This window comes from Mus caroli, unplaced genomic scaffold (assembly GCF_978045245.1).
Source record: "Mus caroli unplaced genomic scaffold, Mus_caroli_1 scaffold_8, whole genome shotgun sequence".
Classification (NCBI taxonomy): Eukaryota; Metazoa; Chordata; class Mammalia; order Rodentia; family Muridae; genus Mus; species Mus caroli.
Window position 1 is genome coordinate 65,171,887 of NW_028227263.1, and position 23,180 is coordinate 65,195,066.

The 23,180-nt window shown below is 46.0% G+C and overlaps 1 protein-coding gene across 1 annotated transcript in view; it reads left to right on the plus strand.

The window, feature by feature from the left end:
• The first annotated feature begins 3,241 nt into the window (after nucleotides 1-3,241).
• The window catches only part of Fsd2 (fibronectin type III and SPRY domain containing 2), a 36,123-nt gene continuing 16,184 nt past the window's right edge, over nucleotides 3,242-23,180 (plus strand). The window contains exons 1-7 of the mRNA XM_021168942.3: nucleotides 3,242-3,369; nucleotides 9,830-10,411; nucleotides 10,776-10,871; nucleotides 17,100-17,330; nucleotides 18,375-18,397; nucleotides 20,775-20,896; nucleotides 21,804-21,959. Of these exons, the coding sequence (XP_021024601.1) occupies nucleotides 9,872-10,411; nucleotides 10,776-10,871; nucleotides 17,100-17,330; nucleotides 18,375-18,397; nucleotides 20,775-20,896; nucleotides 21,804-21,959 (1,168 nt within the window). The 5' untranslated portion in view covers nucleotides 3,242-3,369; nucleotides 9,830-9,871. The remainder of the gene's footprint in view (nucleotides 3,370-9,829; nucleotides 10,412-10,775; nucleotides 10,872-17,099; nucleotides 17,331-18,374; nucleotides 18,398-20,774; nucleotides 20,897-21,803; nucleotides 21,960-23,180) is intronic.

Genomic DNA, 23,180 nt, shown 5'->3' on the forward strand with positions numbered 1-23,180 from the left:
AAAGACTGCCTGCATATATATATATATATATATATATATATATATATATATATCCCTTTTAAATGCAATTTATTCCTAGGGAGGGTCTTTATCCATTCAGGCTCCATTGGAGCCTTTAGGCTCCGATGCCAAGCTTTGTCCTTCCTTCAGATTAAAACTGAAATCTTAAACCGGGCGTGGTGGCGCACGCCTTTAATCCCAGCACTCCGGAGGCAGAGGCAGGCGGATTTCTGAGTTCGAGGCCAGCCTGGTCTACAAAGTGAGTGCCAGGACAGCCAGGGCTACACAGAGAAACCCTGTCTCGAAAAACCAAAAAATAAAAAAATTAAAAAAAATAAAACTGAAATCTTTGTCCTTGTATTTGATCTGTTGGCCTTCACCACACCATCAGCCATCCTAGGCCTTCAGTTTGCTAACCACAGAAGCCTCCATAATCTTATGAGCTAATTCTTCAAAATAAATCTCTCCATTGTGCAAGCATCCTGTTAGTTTATTCCATCTAAAGAACCTTGATGTTAATACAGTGTGTGTGCTTGTGTGTGTGTGTACCCAATTGCATGTGCACATGCATGTAGGAAGACATACATGTAGGATGGAATGATATTCTATGTTTTTTCCATGTATAAATATATCATGGGCATAGCCACGTTAAAGAAATGTAGTCATGAGACCTACTAGGTCATAAAGATATGATAAAGAGCCGGGTGTAGTGGTGCACGCCTTTAATCCCAGCACTCTGGAGGCAGAGGCAGGTGGATTTCTGAGTTCGAGGCTAGCCTGATCTACAAAGTGAGTTCCAGGACAGCCAGGGCTATACAGAGAAACCCTGTCTTGAAAAACAGAAAACAAAAACAAAAACAAAATATGATAAAGACATGCTTAGCATGGACTCCTGATTTCAGTCTCCCAAAACAATAGACATCTACATCATTGTTTTTAATATTTGCAAATATTGAGTTGACTATATCACAATTACCTAATGAATCGCACTTTGATAAAAAATAGACTAATTTTTAGTTTCTGCCCATCTAAACAATACTATATGGGGCTGAAGGTAGATAAGTGGTATAACATGCTAAATATACTTCAGGCCTTAGGTGGGTCCCTCCCCAACCCTCCCCATACTCCATCTCTGCCCCACACCAAAAACCAAAACCACAACAGAACAAAGTGGTGAGCATCTTGTACATCCTTCTTTATGTGTGTGGGTTGTTGTTGTTGTTGTTTTTGTTTTTACTTTTTGTTTTGTTTGAAATGGAGTCTTTCTATATAGCCCTATCTGGCCTTGAACTCCAGTGGTCATCCTGCCTCTGTCTCCCAAGTGTCCAGATTACAAGAGAGTCCAGATAATTTTTTTCATTTTCTTTCTAATATTTTTGGATATACTGAAGTGATAATATTTTAAAACAGCCCGAAAGTAAAAAACAAAATCCCCAGATCAAATGACCACATACAGACTTTCAAAGAAACCATTTTTTCCCGAGTCCCAAACTCTATACATGACTCAGCAAACTTGTATGTCAAGATGGCTTCTGAACACATGGGGCTTCATGCAGCATTTTGCCTGCTGGCTACCAATTGCATGCTTATGCATATGATAGATTGGGACCTAAATACAGCTTTGCATCATCTTTCTCAAGATGTAGTTATTTATTATAGGAATACACTGTAACTGTCTTCAGACTCACCAGAAGAGGGCATCAGATACCATTACAGACGATTGTAAGTCACCATGTGGTTGCTGGGATTTGAACTCAGGACCTCTGGAAGAACAGTCAGCTCTTAACAGCTGAGCCATCTCTCCAGCCCACATCTTCCATGTCACAAGAATCCTTTTGCCTGCATCCTGTCCTTTTTCATCACCTAATACTACTCAAAGGAGATTGTTTAGAACCTGATTCACACTTCTTGGGCCTCTCAAATGATTGGGAGAGATTTTTAAGACCTGAGGCTTGGGGGGTGGGGGGTCCCTTCTGGGATAGAGGCTATAGGACAGTTTGTCCAGAGGAAGTTGTCAGGTTGGAGAGAGTAGGCCATGCCTCCTCCACACTATGCCCCTTCTACTTCATGGCCCCTCTACCCCATGCTCCCTTCCAGCCCATGGCCCCTCTATTCCACGCCACCACTACCCCGTGCCCAGTGATGGGTCTTCAAAGGAACCCTTAAGAGAGCTAGCTCTGTTTGTTGCTGTTGGAGTGATAGCTTTAGAGAGGATGGGCTGTTGTTGTGGAGGTGGGAAGACTCATTGAGGTCACTTGCATCTTAGAGTTTGCCAGGAGCAAAGATGATGCCTACAGAAGAAAGAGACCTCGAGGAGTGTCCTAGTTCACCTTCCAAAACAAGCTCCCTTCACAGAGGAAAAGAACTCACAAGATCACAATTGGTGATGGAAGGGCAGACAATTTTGGGGAGGAATAAAACAGACTTGGGGGTGCGGGGGTGGGTGGGGAGGGATCTGTCTGTCAGGTTGTGGGAACTTCGGGAGAGGGCCTTCATAATGGGTTTCTCTAGACATGAGAGACTCAGATCTGAGAATGATATAGGCCCCACAGCCCAGTGACAGCCACTGAAACAACCAGCTAATCACCTTCTCCACCACTCTTACAGCCAGCCCACTGCTCCGAGGAGTGTGTGGAGGGAAGCCCTACCTTGCTCCTCCTCCTGAGACAGGCATCCTGCTAAAGAGGACCACACTAGAGAGGAGAGATACAGAGATGCCCAGAAAACCTTTGAATCAATCTACAGAACTGGATGCTCAATTGCTGACACCGAGGGACCTAAAACTGTGCCACCTATGAAGGAACAGAAATCACAGGCTCTGGGGAATCTTCATTCAGAGAGAGGGGAGCAGGTCCCACACTGCAAAGGATGATGGGAGAGGAAACACATATCCTTTGCATTGCCTCCAGAGCTGTTTGCTCAAAACACTTTGAGAAAACTGAGGGGGAAGACACACAGCCCAGGACTGTCAGCGTCTCCATTCTGGCCTGGCCATGACAGCACCAGCCCTTTCTGTTCGCCCAGCCACCTGAGTCTCCGGATCTCAGCCCCCTCTGTAAATGAAGTACAGAGCACAGCATGTGACCTCCCCTGGTGACACTTGAGTGGTAAGAAGTGGCAAGGCCGCTGTGGCAGGCCTATATTTGGACTGTCACTCATAGCAGGCCTGTTGCTATTTGTGGTGGATGCTAGCTCATGTTACCATCCCGCTTTGGCACCCCACTTCCCAGGGTGGACTAGGCAGGGCCAGCTTGCAGAGCACTCAGAGGTCACCCGGAAGGGGAGCTGGCCAGACAGAAATCCAACTTTCCAGCAGAAACCTAGGACGTTGGAGTTAAAAGACGCATTTATGGGCCTTTAAAAAAGCAGGCAAGTTTTGGGATAATTGTGTTATGGTAATGCAAATTGTATTATCTCACTGTAATTACACAGCCACTATGTTAATGGACCACCTAATTTTCCTTTAGCTGGATGGGGATAGCATGGGACAGTACAAATGTAAATTACACTTGATTGGGTCAATGTTTTCTAGCTTGCTTGAACTTGCAAGAATTCATCTTGCCTGAAGATGGTACCAGGCATGAAAAGTCCCCTAAAGCTGTCAGAGGCCGCCAGTTCTTGACCTGTGCCTTTCCGGTGTTTTTAGCACAGGGCCTGTTTGCTAGAACGGGTGGCGCTCGAGCCACAGCTGTTATCTGCCTATGGCATTGTGTTGATAAGTAAATACTCTTACAGTTTAATCTGCCAATGCATTCTGAAGACTCTTGATTTCTACACTGTGATTCAAACACTGACACATTGGTGTTCTCTTGCCGATTTCTGTGTGTGCTACAGGCAGCCTCCTCTTAAAGCCTTGGGGTCTGCGCTGTGCCTGGGAAACTGGTCAGAACCATTTTACCATACTATACAGCTAACGTTGAAAGGGAAAATTTCTTTAGCTGTACTTCAGGCATCTCTAGGTGTTACATAGATGAACATTTATAGTTATAGGCAAAACAAAATGATGTCTTTGCCACCATAGTCACACCTCTAGGAAATTATTTTCAGCAGACTCTCAGATGTGCCAAGGGTCCCTGGAAGGAGAAAAAAAAAAAAGACTTTTCCAATTGAATCATAAAGACACATCTTCTACATAGGACTCAGGCAAATATCTTCCTTTTTTATTTATTTTCAATTCTGTTATATGGTTGTGCGTGCATGAAGATATATGTTTGTGATTATAGGTCTGCATGGAGGCCAGAGGTGTCAGAGCCTGAGCCTGGGCAAGCTGGAATTCCAGGCTGTGAGGGCAGCCCAGTGTGTGTGCTAGGAATCAAACTGGATCCTTAGCAAGAGCAGTAGGCAGGAGTAACAGCTGAACCAGCACTGCAGGTACAGAGAGGGGCAGCCTCCTAATGTCTGCAGGATGGGCTGTGGTTCATTACTCTGCTAAACCTTCATTTTGCACTTTATAAAATGCAGTTTGTCAGCAGTGTTCCCCGACCCCATTCTGATCCCACTAAGAAACTGAAGGAAAGCTAAAGAGTGGGAGCTGGGGCCTGTGCTCCAGGAGCTGGGCTTTGCTGCTGCTGAGCACTCAGACCAGATGGCCCTCAGAGAGAGCAGATGCTGGCAGGGAAGGCTGGGCTCCTATTAGCGTGTGTTAAAGGATTGTCAGTCTTCTTGCTGGTATGTTCCCCATGGCTCAGGTTGGTTCTTTGAGCTTCAGCTTCTGTCTGTCTCTCTGTCTCTCTCTGTGTCTCTGTCTCTCTCTCTCACACACACACACACAGACAGACAGAGAGAGAGAGAGAGAGAGAGAGAGAGAGAGAGAGAGAGAGAGAGGTGCACGTTCTCTTTATTTTTAGAGAGCCTATCCTCCATGCATAGGAAGCCTGAGGATCTCAGCTCTCACTGGACTGGTACTGGCTGTCACCACAGAGAAATCTTTGACAAATTGATTATAAAGAAGCCCCTTGTTCCCCCACACAAAAGAAAAAGAAAGGAAGAAAGAAAGGAAGAAAGAAAGAAAGACAGACAGACAGACAGACAGACAGACAGACAGAAAGAAGAAAAAGCCCTCATTTTTGACATATTAAAATCTAGAAATCGAGCTAGGGGGCTCTTCAACCCTACAACACCACATCTCCATCTCGGCCACTGGGTTGGTTGTGCGTGGGGAACGGTGATCTTCTCAGGCAGTGGCTGCAGCTGAGTGTGAGGGGGCTCGGTCCTCAGCCTTGGTTCCTCCTCCATCCCCAGCTGCTCTCCTGGGCCCAGCGTTCCCAGAGCAGCCAATTCCACACTGCTATGGCCGCTGTGGCCTTTCACTCCCCATCTCTGGTCTTCACTCTTCGCAGGCAGCCAGGTAGGAGGCTTCTAAACTGGCCCAGGCAGAAGATGCTGGTCCAAGTAACCATAACACCGGTAACAACAAGAACAGGAGCAAAAGCACTGGATGTTTACTGACCGCTTAATTTGGGCCATGTAATATATAGAACATCTCATCACATAAAATGCCAACCTTATTAGGCAGATGCTAATTAATAAGACTGTTTTATTGTCATGAAAGAGAGGTCTAGAGAGGTGGTTGAGCAATGTCACCCTGTTAAGGTGTCTCAGAGTCAGAATGTAAACCCAAGACTATGTGAATCCAGAGGGCAGTGGCCTTGGGGAGGGGAGGGGTGTGTGTGTGTGTGTTTGTGTTTGTGTGTGTGTGTGTCTGTGTTAGAATATCTATAGATTCTATGCCCAGAGCCATTGTTCATAGTAACTTGCTACTCCCAACACTGGATGTTAACCAATGAGTTCATCTCTGGTTTGGGGTCTGGAGAGGACAAATGTCCCACTATTAATGAAAGGGTAGAATGGCTGGTCTTCATGAAGGATGTATGAAGGCTGAGGAGGAGAGGTGAGTGGCTAAGGAGCAGCGGTGAAAGAAGTGGTAAGCTGTGAGCAGGAAGAACCTAAGTGAGATTTAACTAGGAGACCTGGAGGGGGATTGGTCAAAGGAGCATAGAAGTTCACTAGCAAAGGGGTGTGTGTGTCATCACTGTGAGAGTGAAAAGTTAGGGAGTGAGGATTGTGCCAGGGATCCACAAGAGCTGAACTTGGCCAGTGACAGGAGACTTCAGAATTCAAGATGGCGGACTATGCTTCTGAGGGTCTGTTCCCAGCAGAGCCATGGGGCCCACAGCCAGAAGTCTGGAGAACAGACAGCTTCAAGGAATATTCCTGCCTGCAGAGCAGGTGTGATAGTGGAGCCTCAAGGAGAAACTGTGATTTTAGTCTATGGGACCAGAGGCTGGGTGTAAGGAGAGAAAGAGGAAAGATAGGAGGTAGCAAGGCTGAGAAGTCATGTCCCAGTCCCAGACGGGGTGATAATCCCTTATCTAACGGTCTGGGGTATCCACAAGAGCAGGGCCCATGTCTCACTCCCCTGTCACCTAGCACCTGGTGGTGTCCTGTTCTCTGGAGTCCACACTTTGTCATCCCCAGGAACAGTCAATGCTCAGACAAATGAGTGGAAGGGTATAGCCCAGACACACAGTGAGATCAGCAGGGCTGGCAAAGAGCCCCAGGTTTCCTGCAGAAGATAACTCTGAGAATTCAGACACCCTGATCATTTCATATTGCCCAAAGCCAGGAATGCCAGAACTTCTGAGCCTCTGGATGACCTCGGGTCCTGCCCCATTCTGGAAGCTGAGGCAGCAGCAGCCGGGGGGCCCAGGTCGGGGTGAAGATAGGATAATGCTAAATGAAGCCCAGGCTTGCTGCTGCCGCCCCCGCCGCCCCCACCCCCACCCCTCACCCCCACCCCCACCCCGCCGCTGCTGCTGCTGCTGCTGTTGCTGCTGCTGCTGCTGCTGCCACCTCTGAGATATGGCCCCTGGGGAAGCTGTGAGCTCATCCCCTCAGGTGTCATTTCCAGACTACAGACCCTCTACTTCGTTCTCTCCCCTTGCCCCCCATGATCTCGAATGAGAGCTTAGAACAGGTATTAGCAGTAAGGTCTTCTTTCCATGTAGTGGGCATTCAGACATTCAGGATTGAGAAAACAGAACTCACGGCCTCTTAGAAAAGATTGAGATGTTCTCTTGAGAATCACCCACAAGTAAGAAATGAACTGATTCAGGCAGTTCACGATGAGAGGGACCATAGCTGAATTTCCATAACTAGGAGGTAATTTGGGCCTTGGAAACCACTGAAAAATAGATTTACACATAAGCAATGTGTAAGCAACCTGCGGTCGCTGTAGATCCTTCAAAAATGTGTTATGTAAAAGCATATTCTAGGTTAGAAATGTCATTTGTTGGTCATCTATGTATTTCTCTACAAAAAATAAGCATGTAGGACTTGGAGGTGGGGAAAGGACAGAGGCGGGAAGCTACTTTAAATTTTTTCTTTTTCTTTTTTAAAGATTTATCTATCTATTTATTTATTTATTTATTTATTTATTTATTTAATGTATATGGGTACACTGTAGCTGTGCTGATGGTTGTGAGCCATCATGTGGTTGCTGAGAATGAAGGTTGCTCTCTCTGGTTTGCCCCACTCGCTCTGGCCTAAAGATCTATTTATTATTATATCTAAGTACACTGTAGCTGTCTTCAGACTCACCAGAAGAGGGCATCAGATCTCATTACAGATGGTTGTGAGCCACCATGTGGTTGCTGGGATTTGAACTAAGGACCTTCAGAAGAGCAGTCAGTGTTCTTAACCACTGAGCTATCTCACCAGACCCTTAAATTTTTTCTTATAATCATAAGTCTCTCAATAGTAAGCTCCCTTCTCTACCAAATGGAGATACCAATAAAACTTTTAGGTGAATAAAGACAAAACAGCATGTGGACAGTACAATTTTTGGTAAATAATTTAAAAGTAAAACAGAAATGCATGTGTAGGGTATGTGTATATGTGTGTGTATGTGTGTATGTGTATATATGTGTGCATATGTATATGTGTATGTGTATGTGTGTGTTTGTATGAGTAAGTGTGTGTATGTGTATTATGTGTGTAAGTGTATATGTATGTATGTGTATATATGTGTGTATGTGTGTATATGTGTGTGTGTATATGAGTAAGAGTATGTGTATGTATATGTGTTGTGTGTATGTATATGTGTGTATGTGTATATGTGTTTATGTGTATGTATGTGTATATGTGCGTGTTTATATGAGTAAGTGTATGTGTGTATGTGTATATATGTGTGTATGTGTGTGTTTATATGAGTAAGTATATGTGTGTATATGTATATATGTGTGTATGTTTATATGTGTGTATGTGTGTATGTATGTGTGTGTATGTGTGTGTTTATGTTTATATGTCTGTATGTGGGTATGTATGTGCATGTGTGTGTGTGTATGTTTATATGAGTAAGCATACGTGTGTGCATGTGAACCCAGATGTTGATGTCAGGTTCCTTCATTAATCACTCTCCCCGTATCTTTTGAGACAGAGACTGTCACTGAACCCAGAGCTCATTGATTGGGTTAGGCTAGCCAGCCGATCGATAAACTCCAGGAGTCTGCCTGTCTCTGTCCCTTCCTCACCTCCCAGGGTTGAGTATAGGCACATGGAGCTGCACCTGCTTTCACATGATCTGAACTCAAGTCCCTGGGCTTGTGTGGCAGCCACGTTACTGACCGGGCCACCTCTCCAGCCCTAAAATGCATTTTTTAATGAAGTGGACAGGACTTAGTTTATTTAAAAACAAAAGGCTCAACCCAGGTTTGAAAATCAGACCATCTAGAACACAGCAGGAATGAGAGAGTTTGTATTTAGTTTTTCAGTTTGTCCGTGCAAACAGAGTGACTATGCTCGCCCTTGTAGGTAGAAGGGAATGGAGGCAGTTTATAACAATGTCATTCCTTTCTTTTATCTCCTGAAATGTACGCCAAAATTATATAATGACCTATCATGAACATTCATTTAAAATAATATATCAGCTGACAACTTGATTAGATCCTCTTGCAATTTTGTTGGAAGCAAAGAGCTGGAAAGCACTTACCTTGAAATTTTTTTTTCCTCCCCATTCATTAATGTCACTCACTCTTGGCATTGCTGTCAATCCTCCAGACTGTCCTTTCATCTAGCCCCCTGGAGGCTTTATTAAATTCCCAAGCAATGAAATCTTACTGTGCAATGTAATATCCAGAATGAACAGGAAGTATCATTTTTGCTTTCATGATAAGAGAAAGGGCTATTGAGAAAAGAGAACCTCAGAGGCTGGCTTGTTTCCAGGCAAAGCAGCTCTGAGAAAGGATAAATACAAATCGGAGTATCAAAAAGCTGATAACTCTTCCTAATATCAGTGCCTGAATTCCCCATGGAAAGCCCCGCATACACGTGCCACAGTGTGGAGATCAGCATCATCAATGCTGTCTTTTGAAGGAGCCTGACTATGAACAAAAGAGGGGGAGGATAGCAGGAGGGAAAGAGGTTATTTTTAGGCTGGCATCATTCATACTATTATTTCATAGCAAATTATTCCACAGCTTGGTAGCCTAATATAGTCAATATTTATGATCTTGCATGGTTTATGAGGGCTGTGAATGGGGAAGAGGTTATGGGGTGACCCTAGTTAGGGGAGACGCTCCTAATGCACCTTTCTGCAGCAGTGTCTTCAACTCACCCTGCTCCCCAGACAGCCTTAGGTCACCAGGGTCTCCGTGTGTTTTTGTTGAGCAATTGTGAGTCTGCTCCGGCTGGGACAATTCAGTGACTTTGCCATGATGTGCGTTGTGACCATTAACTTCTTGGATAAGATCTGAACCTATGTCATTCCATGCTCAGCCGCTGCAATTCCCTTGTTGGGAACTGGTGTTCACCTATTCTGTGTCCTACCTAGGACTCAGAACATCCACTGACTGAGAAGGGCTGCCCTGTGTCAATGGAGGAGGAAGCAGAAGAGGAACCTGGGCTGGGCAGGTCGGCAGCCCCCAAAGACTTTCACTTTTATCACATGGACCTGTATGACTCTGAAGATAGACTGCAGCTCTTCCCAGGAGACAGCAGCAGAATCAGGAGGGAAGTAACCCAAGCCGAAGATGACCGTGAATTAGGGGATGAATTTGTGGATGAACACAGACTGGGGACTCTGGGGTATCCATCTTATGGGATGAGGAGGAGGGACCCAGGCAGGGAGCAGAGAGACTGGGGTGAGGCAGCTGAGGCCGAGGACCTGGGCTATGGAGGAGGGCAAGGCCCTCTTGACCAGTGCCAAGACCTCCGGGAAGCCTACAGATACACACATGGCCGTGCCAGCGAGGAGTATGAATGCTATGTCATCCCAGAGGAGGAAGACGAAGAAGAGCCTGCTGATGTCTTCTGCATCACTTGCAAAACTCCAGTAAGAACTGTTGAGAAGGATTTTGATACACACAAGGAACACGAAGTAACCCCAATCAACAAAGCTCTGGAACATGCCAAGGTAACAGATCTCCTTCCATCTTTGTCTGGAGGGTGTATGTATGTCTCAGGGAGGTGGACAGGGAATAAAACCTACAGGCCTCTACAAGGATGGAATGTGACCCCGAAGAGATGGTTCAGCAATTAAGAGCACTGGCTGCTTTGCCAAGGTCTTGGGTTCAATTCCCAGCATCCACGTGGTGACTCACAACTATCTGTAACAGTAGTCCCAGGGTCCCTGATGCCCTCTTCCAGGCTCTGTGGTCACCAGGAACACACGTGGTGTACAGCTAGACATGCAGGCAAACATCAGTACCCATATTTTTTTAATTTAAGAAGGACAGAATAAGCGTCTCATTCATGCTTTGCTCTGCTCACGTCCACAGGATGAAATTCACAAAAATATGTGCAAATTGGAACAGCAGATAATTGAGATGGAAAATTTCGCTAGCCACCTGGAAGAAGTGTTCATTACTGTAGAGGTAAGACCATGTGTGATGGTTTTGCCACATGTAGCTCCCATCTGGGGCCACGTCCTAGTGAGCTACAGAAGCCATTTCTTGGAATGTGCCAGCCTTCCCACTCCCCTCAGCTAGCCAAAGGCCTTCACCACCCCTGGGTAGCCTCTCTTGCCTTCATCCCGTACTATGTCCTCTAGGTGGGAGAGGCTGGTGTGTTGTGTGTGTGTGTGTGTGTCCAGGTCTACTACATAGGATGTTTCAAAGCAACTGTATTATATATGTTCTTGTTGTTGGTTGGTTGGTTAGTTAATTGGTTGGTTTGGGTTTTTTTTCCCCCTTTGGAAACGGTTTCTCTGTGTGTTCCTGGCTGTCCTAGAACTTGCTCTGTAATCCAGACTGATCTCAAATTTGGAGAGCCACCTGCCTCTGCCTTCCATGTGCTGGGGTTAAAGGTGTGTGCCAATACTATCCAGATTTATAAATGTTTATTACGTGAGTAAGTAAACCAGAAGCTATCCAAGCAAAGTACCAATTGCAGGGGGGTTAATTGTTGTTGTTGTTGTTTTGTCCTAACAGTGGTGACTTCATGGTAACACCATCCAGATGGTGAAGTGAGCAGTTTTCTTCTGTCTTTGGAGTTGGTGTGGGGCGGGAGGGTATGCGTGTGTTTGTGTACATATGTGTTTGCAAGTACACATACACATGTATTTGCATGTGAAAGCCAGAGGTCAGTTTGGGTTTCTTCCTCAGCCTCTCTGTGCCACATTTTTTGAGACTGGGTCTATTACTGAAATTGGAGCTCTCAAGCTTTGCTAATCTAGCTGTCCAGAAAGACCTGGAGATCCCCCGGTCTCAGCTGCCCTCAGTGTTGGAACGGCAAACGCTCACTGTGCACCTGGCTTTTTGTGCAGGTGATGGACATCCCAACTCAGGCTTCCATGGCAACCACTTTACCCCTGAGCGGCATCAGCAAGCCTCAGTCCTTGGTGGGCTTTTTGTTTGTTTACTTACTTGGTTTGTCCTTTTCTTTTCCTGCTTTGGGGCTCACTCTGAGACTCCCTTGGGTGCTATCTGATGTGCTGCTGTATAGCCAGACATAGTTGTTGTCTTGTTCTCTAGAGTTTTAACTTGTAGGTGTGTGGAGTAGCTATTACGTGAAAGTGTTTCCGCTTTGAAAATGTTTATTGTGTATATTCATTGTACATGGTATTATGCAATGTAAGGACATCTTCACACATGTATATAGTGTGTGTTCAGCATATTCCTCTAAACCCACTTCCCTCTTTTATCTCCCCTATTCCTCTCCCCTTAGTACTCTCTGTTCCCTAGACAGTTTCGTGACCTATGTACATACATAATTTTATGAACATATGTGAGGTTTAGGAACAGCAAATGAGAGAGAATGTATATTTGTCTTCTGAGACTAACTTAATTCATTAACTACATTATTCCTAGCAGCACTCATCTTCCTACGAACAATTCCACTGTGCATTATTATATACATTTTCCTTACCCATCTCTCTGTTGATCCACTGTGTATTTATACATTTTCCTTACCCATCTCTCCGTTGATCCACTGTGCATCTATACATTTTCCTTACCCATCTCTCCGTTGATCCACTGTGCATCTATACATTTTCCTTACCCATCTCTCCGTTGATCCACTGTGCATCTATACATTTTCCTTACCCATCTCTCCGTTGATCCACTGTGCATCTATATATTTTCCTTACCCATCTCTCCGTTGATCCACTGTGCATCTATACATTTTCCTTACCCATCTCTCCGTTGATCCACTGTGTATCTATACATTTTCCTTACCCATCTCTCCGTTGATCCACTGTGTATCTATACATTTTCCTTACCCATCTCTCCGTTGATCCACTGTGTATCTATACATTTTCCTTACCCATCTCTCCGTTGATGGACACTTGGTTCAGTTCCATAACTTAGCTGTTATGAACAGCTGCAATAAACACAGATGTTCAATGTCTGTGGCAGGCTGACATGGACCAAATGGGAAGTATATATTCAGCTTTTTAGGAAACTCTGTACTGATTTCCATGGTGCCGGGACCAATTTACATCCATAACAGTGGCGTATGCAGATTTCCTCTTGCCTGCACACTTGATAGCAGTTATTTGTCAAGCAGGTTTTAATTTTTCACACACCCTCACTCTGACTGGTTATCATTCCTCCAACACAGACACGCTTCTAGTTTGCATTCGTTATACAAATAAGTATCTGTATTGTCCCTTTTAACATAACCACTTTGCAGGCTTTCAGACAGCACCATCAAGAACTTAGAATTCCAAAATTGGTGGCCGTGTCCTGGGCCAAGTGTGTCCAGATTCTTGGTCTCTTATTCACAAGTGAAATGAAAGCCCACACAAATTGCTGAGTAGAAAACAAAATTTACTCAAAGCTGGATGATAGAGCAGATCAGAAATACACTGTTGGGACTGCCAACAGAGCTGGATGTGGTAGCACACACCTCTAATCTTACCACCTATGAGGCAGAGGCAGGCAGATCTCTGTGAGTTCTAGGCCAGCCTGGTCTACATTGTGAGTTCCAGGACAGCCAGGGCTACATAGAGAGACCCTGCTCAAAAAACCCAAAACACCAAAATGTTGACAAGACACATGTTTTGAGGGCCCTGATCATTGTTTGGGGTTCTTTTTACTGTTTGGGGATTCCTTTTGGGGAAAAAGAGGTGTTTGGACATTAGAGTTATAATTTAGGAAATTCGGTAGTACTATGTCCAGTTTTCTGAGGAACCACCAAACTGATTTCCAGAGTGGTTGTACAAGCTTGCAATCCCAGCAGCAATGGAGGAGTGTTCCTCTTTCTTCACATCCTCGCCAGCATCTGCTGTCACCTGAATTTTTGATCTAAGTCATTCTGACTGGTATGAGGTGGAATCTCAGGGTTGTTTTGATTTGCATTTCCCTGATGATTAAGAATGTTGAACAATTTTTAGGTGCTTCTCAGCCATTTGGTATCCTCAGTGGAGAATTTTTTGTTTAGCGCTGTACCCCATTTTTAAATAGGGTTATTTGGTTTTTCTGGAATCCAGCTTCTTGAGTTCTTTGTATACATTGGATATTAGTCCCCTACCGGATTTAGGATTGGTAAAGATCCTTTCCTTTTGCTGACAGGACCCTGATATAGCTGTCTCTTGTGAGGCTATGCCAGTGCCTGGCAAATACAGAAGTGGATGCTCACAGTCATCTATTGTATGGAACACAGGGCTCCCAATGAAGGAGCTAGAGAAAGTACCCAAGGATCTGAAGGGGTCTGCAACCCTATAGGAGGAACAACAATATGAACTAACCAGTACCCCCTGGAGCTCATGTCTCTAGCTGCATATGTAGCAGAGGATGCCTAGTCGATCATCGATGGGAGGAGAGGTCCTTGGTCCTGTGAAGGTTATATGCCCCATTACAGGGGAATGCCAGGGCCAGGAAGTGGGAGTGGGTGGGTTGTGGAGCAGGGCAGGGGAAGGGTATAGGGGACTTTCGGAGAGGAAACTAGGAAAGGGGATAGCATTTGAAATGTAAATGAAAATATCTAATAAAAAAGTAATTTGGGAAATTCTAGTGAATTTGACTGACAGGCTTGATTACTCTCTGCCTATGTCCCTCTTCAGGATGCATCTGACTTTTTAAAGTGATTTATTTATTTATCTCTTTATTTATTTTATGCTTATGAATACACTATAGCTGTCTTCAGACACACCAGAAGAGGGCATCAGATCCTATCATTACAGATGGTTGTGAGCCACCATGTGGTTGCTGGGAATTGAACTCAGGACCTCTGGAAGAGCAGTCAGTGCTCTTAGCCACTGAGCCATCTCTCCAGCCCAGTGCATCTGATTTTAATCATGATGTATACCCAATTATGTATGAGCAAAAGGTGGTAAATAAAATGTTCAGTCCTTGCCGGGCGTGGTGGCACACGCCTTTAATCCCAGTACTTGAGAGGCAGAGGCAGGCGGATTTCTGAGTTCAAGGACAGCCTGGTCTACAGAGTGAGTTCCAGGACAGCCAGGGCTACACAAAGAAACCCTGTCTTGAAAACAAACAAACAAACAAACAAAAAATGTTCAGTCTTCTCTCTAAAAGTTCACTTTGAAGATACAGTTTGGCATATTATCCTTGCACCCAAATCCAGTCTAGGCCGCATCGGTCCCTATCCTATCATCCTGGGTTGTGCTCTAGGATATGTTTTAATGAAAACAGGGTGTTATCATGGGTCACTAAGAAGAGTAGGTGTCTCTATTGTTTAAAGCATGTATACATGAAGTTCTGTGCAAATAGGGGTCCTAGGTTGCTAACAGGTTGCTAGGTGCACTGTTCAGAGTGGGGGTGTGCAGGGCCCAAGAAGAAGAGAAGTGGAGTCCAAGGTTGCTAAGCTGTTCCCTATGTCTGCATTGCCTCAAAAGGAACCTCTTTCCTCTAATGCCCCCCCTTCTTGTCCTGACTTGGGCTGAATGTGGGTTCTTCTTGCATAGACCAACCTCACAGAACTGAAAGCCGTTCTTAGTGCCCATTGATCATACTGTCCTCTAGAGCTTCACAGAGCAAGAGCAAATCCTCTGTCCTGGCCAGCTTTAATCAAACACTGTAACACACACATCCTCCACCCTCAGCCCTAAAAGGCGGGGGAGGGGGCGGATTGTCCCAATATTCTGGTGGAAGCCCTTCTATTTCCAAGCACAAGATTGAAGGAGAGGGGATAAGAGTGAGAGAGCAGGACAAACCTCCATGCTCAGACGGGAGAGACTGCCCAGAGTTAAGAGCACTGCTCTTCCAGAGGACCTGGGTTTATTCCTCAGTGATTCACAATGGCCTATAATTCTAGTTCTGGGCGTCTAATGCCCCCTTCTGGCCTCTATGGGCACTGCACCCATGTGGTGGACAGACAACTCAGAATGTTTAAGTTCCTTATGCTCTATTTTGTCATCCTATTCTCAGCTCTGAGTCACTTCATCTCCAGTGAGGATGCTGGGAACATCCTGTTATCCTCACCGGGGGCTCATCTATTGCTTTACCCGCTCACTCTTCTAAGTGGGTCTCATGCTTAATAACTCTCGGCACAACTCCTAGAAGCCTCAAAGGATGAAAGTGGCAACAGTCAAAGCCCACTGAGCCGTCGTGGGCTTCCAGTATTAAAAATGGAGGCTCGAAATCCTTCTCTATTCGACATTTCCCAGCCTCTGTGCTCCCGGTCTAAATACGATAGGCATGGGCCAGGTGGTGCATGCCTGTAATCCCAGCACTTGAAAAGCTAAGGCAAGAGGATTGCTGTGAATTCCAGGCCAGCCTGGCCTGCATAGCAGGTACCAGGTCATATAGGGTCATCTAATATGATGCTATGTCAAGAAAACAACAATCCATCAATACCACAGATTCCAGATCCGGTATCTACATCTTTCTTCCTGTATTTCCTCATCTACCAGACTGTGCCATTTGCCACAACCCCTCCGTCCCTCTCAGGTCTCATATCTCTCTCCTCATTGGCATGAACCAAGTTGATATACTCCTGGTGTTGATATAGTCCATGTAACAGTTAGTGAGGACAGATATCATGAGAGGTGAGAGTGCAGGGCAGAACAGCAGGTGGACATCTCTCAGGGCCAACGTTTCTGCGTCCAGCAACAAGCTGATTAGCCACTGATGGAGGGGGGTTGCCATGGTGATGGGAGGTAGTGAAAACAGGGAGAGGATTGCAATAGCTGTCAGGAAAGACAGGAGCGCTTTCTGGTAAGAATATTTGGGGTGTGGGTGGGGGGACTGAGCACACATCTCAGCTGGTGAAGCCTGAGTGCTTGGGTTTGACCCCTAAGCACCCACAGAGAAAAGCTGGGTGTAGAGATGCATGCTTGTAATCCCAGTGCCGTGAGGCAGAGATAGGAGCATCTCTGGGGCTTGCTGGCCAGCCAGCCTTCCTTTATCTGGCATGCTTCATGCCAGAGACCCTGTGGCTGGTACCTCTGAAGTTGTCCCCTGGCTTCTACATGCACAGACATGTTCATATGCATTAGTTAGTTAATTAATTAGTGATCGTGCCTGGGGACCTAAGAAGGAGTCCCTCTGTTTTCAGTCCTCAGCATTCACTGCAGCACGCTTCTGAGAGACAGAGTAATGTGACAGGATGAACAGGTCAGGGTTTCATGTCCCCGGTGACTCTGGCCAACCTATCCCATCCACTGAAATAAATGACGGTTGAGGTCCACTATCTTGCAGGAGAATTTTGGAAGACAGGAACAAAACTTCGAGTGCCATTACAATGGGATCTTGGAAACCCTCGCTCAAAAGTACGAAGAAAAAATTCAAGCTCTGGGGGAGAAAAAGAGAGAGAAACTGGAAGCCTTATACGGACAGCTGGTCAGCTGTGGAGAGAACCTTGATGCCTGCAGGGAGCTGATGGAAACCGTAGAGGAGATGTGTCACGAGGAAAAGGTGGAGTTCTTAAAGGTCTGTGACGAATCAGGAAAGAAAGCCATGAAACCATGAGATGAGATGCCAGGTCTAGCCTCGGGTGGGAGTGGGCTAGCCTACCCTCTCTCCTGGAGCGCTGAGTTGACTATCTGTGGTTCATGGTGGGAGGTTGTCCCTTCATATCTCCTCGTCACTTCGTTGGTGGCCAGACAAGCAGACACCGCTGGTCCTTTCCTCGCCAGTCCCCAGGGAGTTCCAAGCTTTGTCCCTCAGACCCTTGGTTGTTGACTGTCCCTCGGTCATGGAGTGGAGCAAGGGCAGTGTCCCGAGAGTTTCCTAGCTGCCTCTTGGCTCTCTCAGGGAAAGCTGGCCCACATCAGTAAGTTACTTTAAATTGCTCTGTGCTAAGGGTGGCAGTTATATAATCCTGCTTTATAACTTCATACATATGCCCCAAATCCATTTCTTATTTATATCTAAGTCATATGAAATCTGACCCAAACCCCATATAGCAGAGTAAAGGGAATTTCCACCTCAGTGATCTCACAAGGTCCCATGATCCCATGGGGCAGATGTGGTTGGTTTCACAAAGGGTTGAGGAGGGGTCTTCAGAATCGATGCTGAGTTTGGCCCCATCACAGTCCAACCCTCAGCTGCTCCTCAAAGCCCAGACATCCATCCTTCCCACTGGGATCATGGTGAGAGATCCACACATAAAGGCAGAGAGCAATGTGGCAGGAGCCACGAGAAACACCAGTGTTCAACCTCTTGAGCCCGAGGCCCCAGGGTGCCATTGTATCTCACATTCAGAACATAGAAAACAGGCACATTACTTATGATGATGAGAACATGCAGACAGCCACGGTGTCCTACAGCAGAGGAACTGTTAAGGAGTCAGAGGTCCAAAAGACCCTGTGTGGCATGGAAGGTGCAGGGAGAATGGAAGGAAATGCACAAGTATGGTAGATTCATGAGGGTGACTTCCCCCTTTCCCTAATTTCCAGTTAAAAATGTTTACATTATTATATTGTTGGGAACACTATGTCCTAAATCGGTCTACTGTTTTCTCTCTCTTTTCAGGATGCAGTGGCTATGACTGACAGGTAATATTTCCATCCTGACCTCGTTTCTTTTCTCCATTCTTTTCGCCTCTAGACTCAGTCTCACTGGGTTATGGCTTCCCTTTCCAGCTTCGGTGACCCTATGAATAAAACAGTGCTGGCTTTGGAATGGCCGTGTGGGGTCAGTAGGCCCCTTTAGTGTTGACGCTTAGAATCACTGGGCCGGAAGGGAACACGGTTGGTGAAGTCCATCCAGCAAGCCTGTGCTCAGGTCCCCCTCACACACACAAGAACTTTGTTTTATTGAGAAAGATGGGGACTGGAACATGCCCTCCTCAGCCCTTGGTCATGTTGCGACAGAAAGCATGTTCGTTTTAAAGCCAGATATATGGTGGAGCATAAATCCTGTGTAGTGGCTATTCCTGGTTGTCAACTTGACTATATTTGGAATGAACTACAATCCAGAATTGGAAGGCTCACTAGTGACCCTTATCTGGAGGCTTGGAGATCCTTATCTGGATCTTGGTTTGGAGATCTTGAGCCATAGTGGCTATGGATTCCAGAAGATTAAATCTCTGAGTTTAAGGAGATTTAATTTGGGCTACACCTTTCATCTGGGATTAAAGGTGTGGTGGAACACACCTTTAATCTGGGCTACGCCTTCTGCTGGAGACAATATAAGGACATTGAAAGAAAGGAGTCTAGCTCTTGCTCCTGCGCCTGCTTGCTGTGTGAGACTGAGTAACTGCTAGATCCTTGGACTTCCATTCACAGCTGCGACTGAACCATTGTTAGGAATTGGGTTGCCGACTGTAAGTCATCAATAAATTCTTTTACTATATAGAGACTACCCATAAGTTCTGTGACTCTAGAGAACCCTGACTAATACATCCTGCTACCATAGTGATTCCAAGCCCAAAGCCCCACCTTACCTATTTACAAACAGGTGGTTCTGTGGGAACATATGACAGGGCCTATAAAGCCACATGGGGAACTTAATGCTATGAGGGCCTAAGTACATATGTTTTGGCAAAAAATGGGCCTGGATTTCAAATCTGCTTTTGCTACTTAGAAGCCTTATGACTGCCCGGGAGCAATCACAGCTAAAGCAGCGGTTCTCAACCTGTGGGTCCCAACCATCAGAAAACACGTATTTCCAATGGTCTTAGGAACCGAGACACCACTCAGTAGCAAAATTACAGTTATGAAATAGCAATGAAAATAATTTTATAGTCGGAGGTCACCACTGCATGCAGAACTGTGCTAAAGGGTGGCAAGCATTTGGAAGATTGAGAACCGCTGATCGATAGCCTCCAGAGCCCCACCGCGAAGGAGGGCCCGTGACACTGTGGAGTGTAAGTCTTCAGGGTAGAAGCCCCAAGAACGCGTGGGAGTGGAGAAAGCATGGGATGGACTCCACCTGTCCTTAGGCTCAGCCCTTCCTCTTCCCCTGGGAAGGCTGAGACAATGATAGATGTCTTGGGTAGGAAGTGTTCCCTAAAAGGCTAATGGGTTAGAGGCTTTGTTCTCCAAGCAGCTATGTTCTCAAGTGGAGATCTGGAGAAAGGATTGGACAGGTAGAGCTCTGGTCTTATGAATGAGAATCCTTTGAAGTTATGTCTTGTCCCTGGACCCTTTCTTCTTATCTCTCTCTCTGCTTTCCTGGCTGCCCAAAAATGAGAAACTTTCCTCCATTTTGTGCTCCCTGCCACCACCACGCTTCCACCATAGGCCCAAGAACAATAGAGGTGAATGATCGCAGACTGAAACTGTGAGCAGCTACTAAGTAGACATTCCCTCCCTTTCAGCTGCTTGTCTCAGGGATTTGCCAAAGCAACAAAACTTTAAAATTGTAACCTCCAGGCCCACCAAATCAGATACCAGAATCCACAAAGGTGAGGAAATACAAGTTTAACAAAGAGGCCTCTTCATTCCTTCCTAATGACCCAGCACTACAAATGTACCCTAAGAAGAAAGCCCCTCCATCTTTGTATGAATGTGTGCTTTTAAAAAACATGTATGAGTATTTTGCCTGCATGTATGTCTGTGCACCATGTGTGTACTGCTGTCCACAGAGGCCAGAAGAGGGTGTCACATCCCCTGGAATTGGAGACACAGAGGGTTGTGAGCTGCTGTGTGGGTGCTGGGAATTGAACCTAAGACCTCTGGAAGAGAACTCAGTGCTGCTTTTTGTTTTGTTTTGATTTTTTTTTCAAGACATGGTTTCTCTGTGTAGCCCTGGCTGTCCTCGAACTCACTCTGTAGACCAGGCTGGCCTCAAACTCAGAAATCCGCCTGTCTCTGCCTCCCAAGTGCTGGGATTAAAGGTGTGCGCCACCTCTGCCTGGCTTGCCCAGTGCTCCTAGCTGCTGATCCAACTCCCCAACCAACCACTGTGCATGTCTTTTTACACCAACAGACTGGGGAAATTCCTGAAAACCAAAACTGATGTGGAACTCTCTGCACAACCTGAGTTTGAAGACCAGACCTTGGACTTCTCTGATGTGGAGCAGCTGATGGACGCCATCAATACCATTCCAGGTTTGCCTCTGACCTGTGCATCTTCACAGCAGCTTGGATGAGAGAGAGACAGAGACACAGAGAGACAGAGAGAGACAAAGACACAGAGAGACAGAGAGAGAGACAGAGAGAGAGAGACAGAGAGAGAGAGAGAGATTTGTGACAACATGAATGGACTTGAATGGATAGTATAATGAGTGAAATAAACCATTCACAGGCACCAGCAGTTCCTTATTAATTTTTTTTTTTTGGTGGTGCAACTTGCTGTTTTCCACAATGGTTGTACAAAGGTACACTTCCCTGGCAGTACCCACAACTTCCCGTTCTCCAGATCCTTTGCCCTCTGAACATGGCTGTTCTAGCAGGCGTGAGAAGATAGCTTTTGGAGTCTTGTTCAGGTGTTGTTTTTAGTTTTGTTGAGGCAGGGTCTCTCTCTGTATGCAGGCTACCTCAGAACTCACACTGTGGCCCCGGCTCACCTCACATTGTGATCCTTCTGCCTCAGCCTCCCAGGCCCTTGGGTTACAGGCAGGCTTCAGCACAAGGGCTCGGGTCCTGGTGTCGATCTGCATGTCCCTCCTGATGAGTGATGTTGAGCACCTGCCCATCCTCTTGGTGGCAGATTTGTGTGTCTTCTTTAGACTAAGCCCTGTTCGAGTCCTTTGCTCATTTTAAAATGACGTTATTTAGGGGACTTGTCCGCTTTGTTTGCCACGGAGATTTGGAGATTCTTCAGTGTTTTGAATATCAATTGTAAATACCCGCTACCTCTCCTCTATGGCACCAGGCATGCATACAGCACACAGACACACATGCAGACAGAACACCCATACACACAGAATAACACAGTGAACCAGGAAGTGGCCACCCCATTCCCCTCCTGCACATAGAGCTGCTCAGGGCTGTTCTCTCTCTTTTCCTTTTTCAGCCCCCTCTGCTCCAGTGATAAATCCCCAGGCACCCAACTCCGCCACCGGCTCCTCAGTGCGCGTGTGCTGGAGCTTATATTCTGACGACACCGTGGAGAGCTACCTGCTGTCCTATAGGCCGGTGCAGGACAGCTCATCTGGCAAGGACGAAGCGGGTGAGGCCTAGGGCCTGAAAGAGCGGCTGCTGGCTAGAATGCTTCAGGAAATGCCCTCTTGCTCTCTGGTAGCAGCTCTGCACCACCCCCACCAGGGAAATGGCTCACGTTAGCTAGGGCTGGGACCACCCTCCCACCAATATCCCATCAGCCCTTCTCCGGTGAGCAGGGTATTTGTGTTAGCCATTTGTTTGTGAACAGATGTCAGCTGAGAAACAGCTTTAGGAAGGGAGGGTCTATTGGCTCACAGTTTGAGGGTACAGTCCACCACAGCAGGGCAGAGGCAGCCAGCCACACTGTATCCACAGTCAGGAAGCAGAGATGAAATCTGGTGTCTACTCACTTTCCCCTTTATATTCAGTCTGAGACCTCAGCCCACTGGATGGTGGCACTCACATTCAGCGTGGCTCTTCCCTCCTCAGCTGCACCTCTTTGGAAACGTCTTCATGGACACGCCCATAGGCTTGTCTCTACAGTGATTCTAAATCTTACAGAGTTGAAAAATTTAGGATTAGGGCTGGTGAGATGGCTCAGTGGGTAAGAGCACCTGACTGCTCTTCCGAAGGTCCAGAGTTCAAATCCCAGCAACCACATGGTGGCTCACAACCATCCGTAATGAGATCTGATGCCCTCTTCTGGTGTGTCTGAAGACAGCAACAGTGTACTTACATATAATAATAAATAAATAAATCTTTAAAAAAAAAAAGAAAAATTTAGGATTAATCATCACAGCCAGCTTTCTGTTACTATAACAAAAATCAGAGATAAATAAACTTTTTTTTTTTTTTAGACAGGGTTCCTTTGTGTAGCCCTGACTATCCTGCAACTAGCTGTGTAGACCAAGCTGGCCTCAAACTCACAGAGATCCACTCGTCTCTACCTCCCTAGTGCTGGAATGAAAGGTGTGCACTATTAGCATAAATCAACTTTTAAGGAGGAAACTTGGTTTTAGCTTGCAGTTTCTGTCTTTAATGACAGAGAATTAGCATAGCACAGTGTGGCAGAAAGGCTGCTCACCTGATTGCATTCAAGGAGCCAAGAGGAACAGGAGGGGCTGGGGCACCAATATCCCCTTTCAAGGCCATGGTGTCAATGATTTAACTTCCTCCCATGAGCCCTCACCTCCTAAAGGCTTTACATTCTAGGGCCGTGGACTAGGGACAGACAGCCTCCAACACATAGCTATTGGGGGAACATACTTAAACCATAACAAGAAAGCCA